This window comes from Phaseolus vulgaris, unplaced genomic scaffold, assembly GCF_000499845.2.
Source record: "Phaseolus vulgaris cultivar G19833 unplaced genomic scaffold, P. vulgaris v2.0 scaffold_213, whole genome shotgun sequence".
In the NCBI taxonomy this organism is placed as follows: Eukaryota; Viridiplantae; Streptophyta; class Magnoliopsida; order Fabales; family Fabaceae; genus Phaseolus; species Phaseolus vulgaris.
The window spans coordinates 29799-32382 of NW_027174177.1; the positions used below are offsets into that span (position 1 = coordinate 29799).

Here is a 2584-nt window from a genome sequence, read left to right on the forward strand (position 1 = left end):
GCCTTTTCTAGGGCCTGATATCTCGTTTCGGGGCCCTGCAACACCTTACTCAAAAATAAATAGGCTTCTGAGCCTGATCTTGATCCTGGGCGAGCACCGCACTCACCGCCCTCTCAGTTACAGCAAAATACAACCTGAGAGGGTTCCCACCAGCGGTTTGCACAGAACCGGCGGGCTCGCCAGATACTCCTTCAGCTTGACGAAGGCTTCCTCGCACTCTTCGTCCAAACAAACTTATTATTGCGCCTCAGGCACTGAAAATAGGGTGGCCCTTTTCTCCGCTAGCTGACACGAAGCGAGACAGGGCTGCCATCCGACCTGTTAGCTGCTGGACCTCTTTCACCGTAGCTGGGCTCCTCATCGCCAAGATGGCGGCACACTTATCGGGTTGGCCTCTATGCCTCTTTCAGTCAAGAGGAAACCCAAAAACTTTCAGCCTCCACGCCGAAAATGCATTTCTCTGGATTAAGCTTTAATCTGAACTTGGCGATCGTCGTGAACAATTCTTCCAAGTTTGCAACGTGCTTGCTCTTTTCCGGCGAGGTCACGACCATGTCATCGACATACGCTTGCACGTTCCTTCCCAGCATCGGTGCAAGTACTCGATCCATCAGCCTCTGGTACGTGGCCCCCGCGTTCTTCAGCCCAAACGGCATTACCTTATAGCAATAACACGATCTCTCCGTCATGAAGGCTGTCTTCTCTTCATCCATGGGATGCATCTTGATCTGGTTATACCCCGAGAAGGCATCCAGGAAACTCAGCAACTTACACCCTGCAGCACTATCTACCAGGGCGTCTATGCTTGGTAAAGGATACGAATCCTTTAGGCAAGCGTTGTTCAGGTCGGTGAAATCGACGCACGTGCGCCATTTCCCGTTACTCTTCTTCACCAGCACGACATTCGCCAGCCATTTGGAGACGAGCCTGAGGCTGCCTCCCCACCTAGGGAATTCACAACACCATTCTCACAGGCGATCCTAGAGATAGTGATGCCCAATACGTTCACAGGGCCCAACGTAACCTTCTCATGGATGGAGGATCCTGAGGCACACCTCACTACGTTCCACACACAGATGTTGTTGGTTGGCGGTTCTGATGCCGTAAGGTGCAAGCTCTTCATGAGCACTCTGACTGGGATGGCTATGGATTGGTTCATCAGCCTCCCAGAGGGTCACATCACGTCTTTCGCCCAGCTCTCATGACTATTCAGAGAGCAGTATGTAGCCAATAGGGCCCCAGCCCCAGTTTCGTACGACCTTTTCAACGTAAAGCAATTTCAAGGCGAGACCCTGAAGGAATACATAAGCCGCTTTGGGAGACAGGTGGTGAAGGTGGGTACCACAGACGAACCCATGATTGTGTACGCATTCAGGAAGGGGGTGCGTCCCGGGTCTTTCAGTAAATCGCTTAACTGCAGCCGCCCCAAAACTTTTGCTGAAGTAAGGCGACAAGCGGTAGAGCACATTGCCTCAGAGGGCGAGGCATACGAGAAGTGCACGACCGCCGCACCCACACGACCAAGAGCGCAGATACGCACGCAACCTGCTAGGGTTCACGAAGCTGCCACAGAAAGAAAGAACCCAGACAGGAAGCGCACCTATGAGACAAGGAGGACCCAGCCTAGAGGTCGAGCAGAAGGAAGGAGAGAGGGAAGTAGGCCACTAAGGCACAACTTTGTGGTGGAACTCAAAGACCTCATCGTTGTGCCCAACATAGCTGATAGGTTGAGGCACCCGGTAAAATCTGACAAGGTGCTGGGACCTCACAAGGAATCATGGTGCGAATTCCACGAAGCATTTGGGCACCAATATTAACAACTGTTTGGCGCTGGGCTACCAGTTGGATGAACTCGTAAAGAATGGCTTCTTGAAGGACTACTTGGTGGAGAAGCAGACGGGACAATCGTCAGGTTCACAACTGGCGAGCAATGAGGGACAGCAGCACAAGATACCCGTTCACGGCGAGGTCCACAACATAGCTGGTGGGTTCTCGGGCAATGGGTGTACTGCGTCGCAACGCAAGAAGTATGCAAGGTCCATGATGTCAGTAGAAGCTTTCGAGGATCACTCACCCGATGTGGACATCACGTTCACCAAGGAAGACCTCAGGGATGTTGTGCCCCACGACAATGATCCCATTGTAATCTCGTTTGTTACAGCGGGAAGGATGGTTCATCGAGCGTTGGTCGACCAGGGGAGCTCGGCAGATGTGACGTTTTGGCCGACGTTCGAAAAGTTACAGCTATCTCCAGACCAGTTGAGGCCATATGGGGGCTGCTTATACGGTTTTGCTGGTGATCAAGTGGAGGTCAGGGGTACATTGAGTTAAGGACGACGTTCACGGATGGAGCGGCCTCGCGCACAGAGAAGATAAGGTACCTTGTCGTGAACGCTCCTTCGGCATACAATATCCTGTTGGGAAGGCCGACACTCAACAGGATAGGAGCTGTGCCCTCCACGCGGCACATGAAGGTCAAGTTACCTTCGATGGAGGGGGTAGTCATCACCATCTGCTCTTATCAGAAGGAGGCAAAGAAGTGCTACGAAAACTGCCTCAAGAACAAGAGATTGGTATGCCATGT

The 2584-nt window shown here is 52.5% G+C and overlaps 1 protein-coding gene across 1 annotated transcript; it reads left to right on the plus strand.

Moving 5' to 3' along the window:
* Nucleotides 1-1355: 1355 nt before the first annotated feature.
* Nucleotides 1356-2573, plus strand: LOC137817584 (uncharacterized; the record flags this gene model as incomplete). Its single annotated transcript, XM_068620865.1, has 3 exons — nt 1356-1739; nt 1843-2310; nt 2426-2573. Coding segments are annotated over exons 1-3 (1000 nt in total), but the record flags the coding sequence as incomplete, so codon positions are not given.
* Nucleotides 2574-2584: the final 11 nt, after the last annotated feature.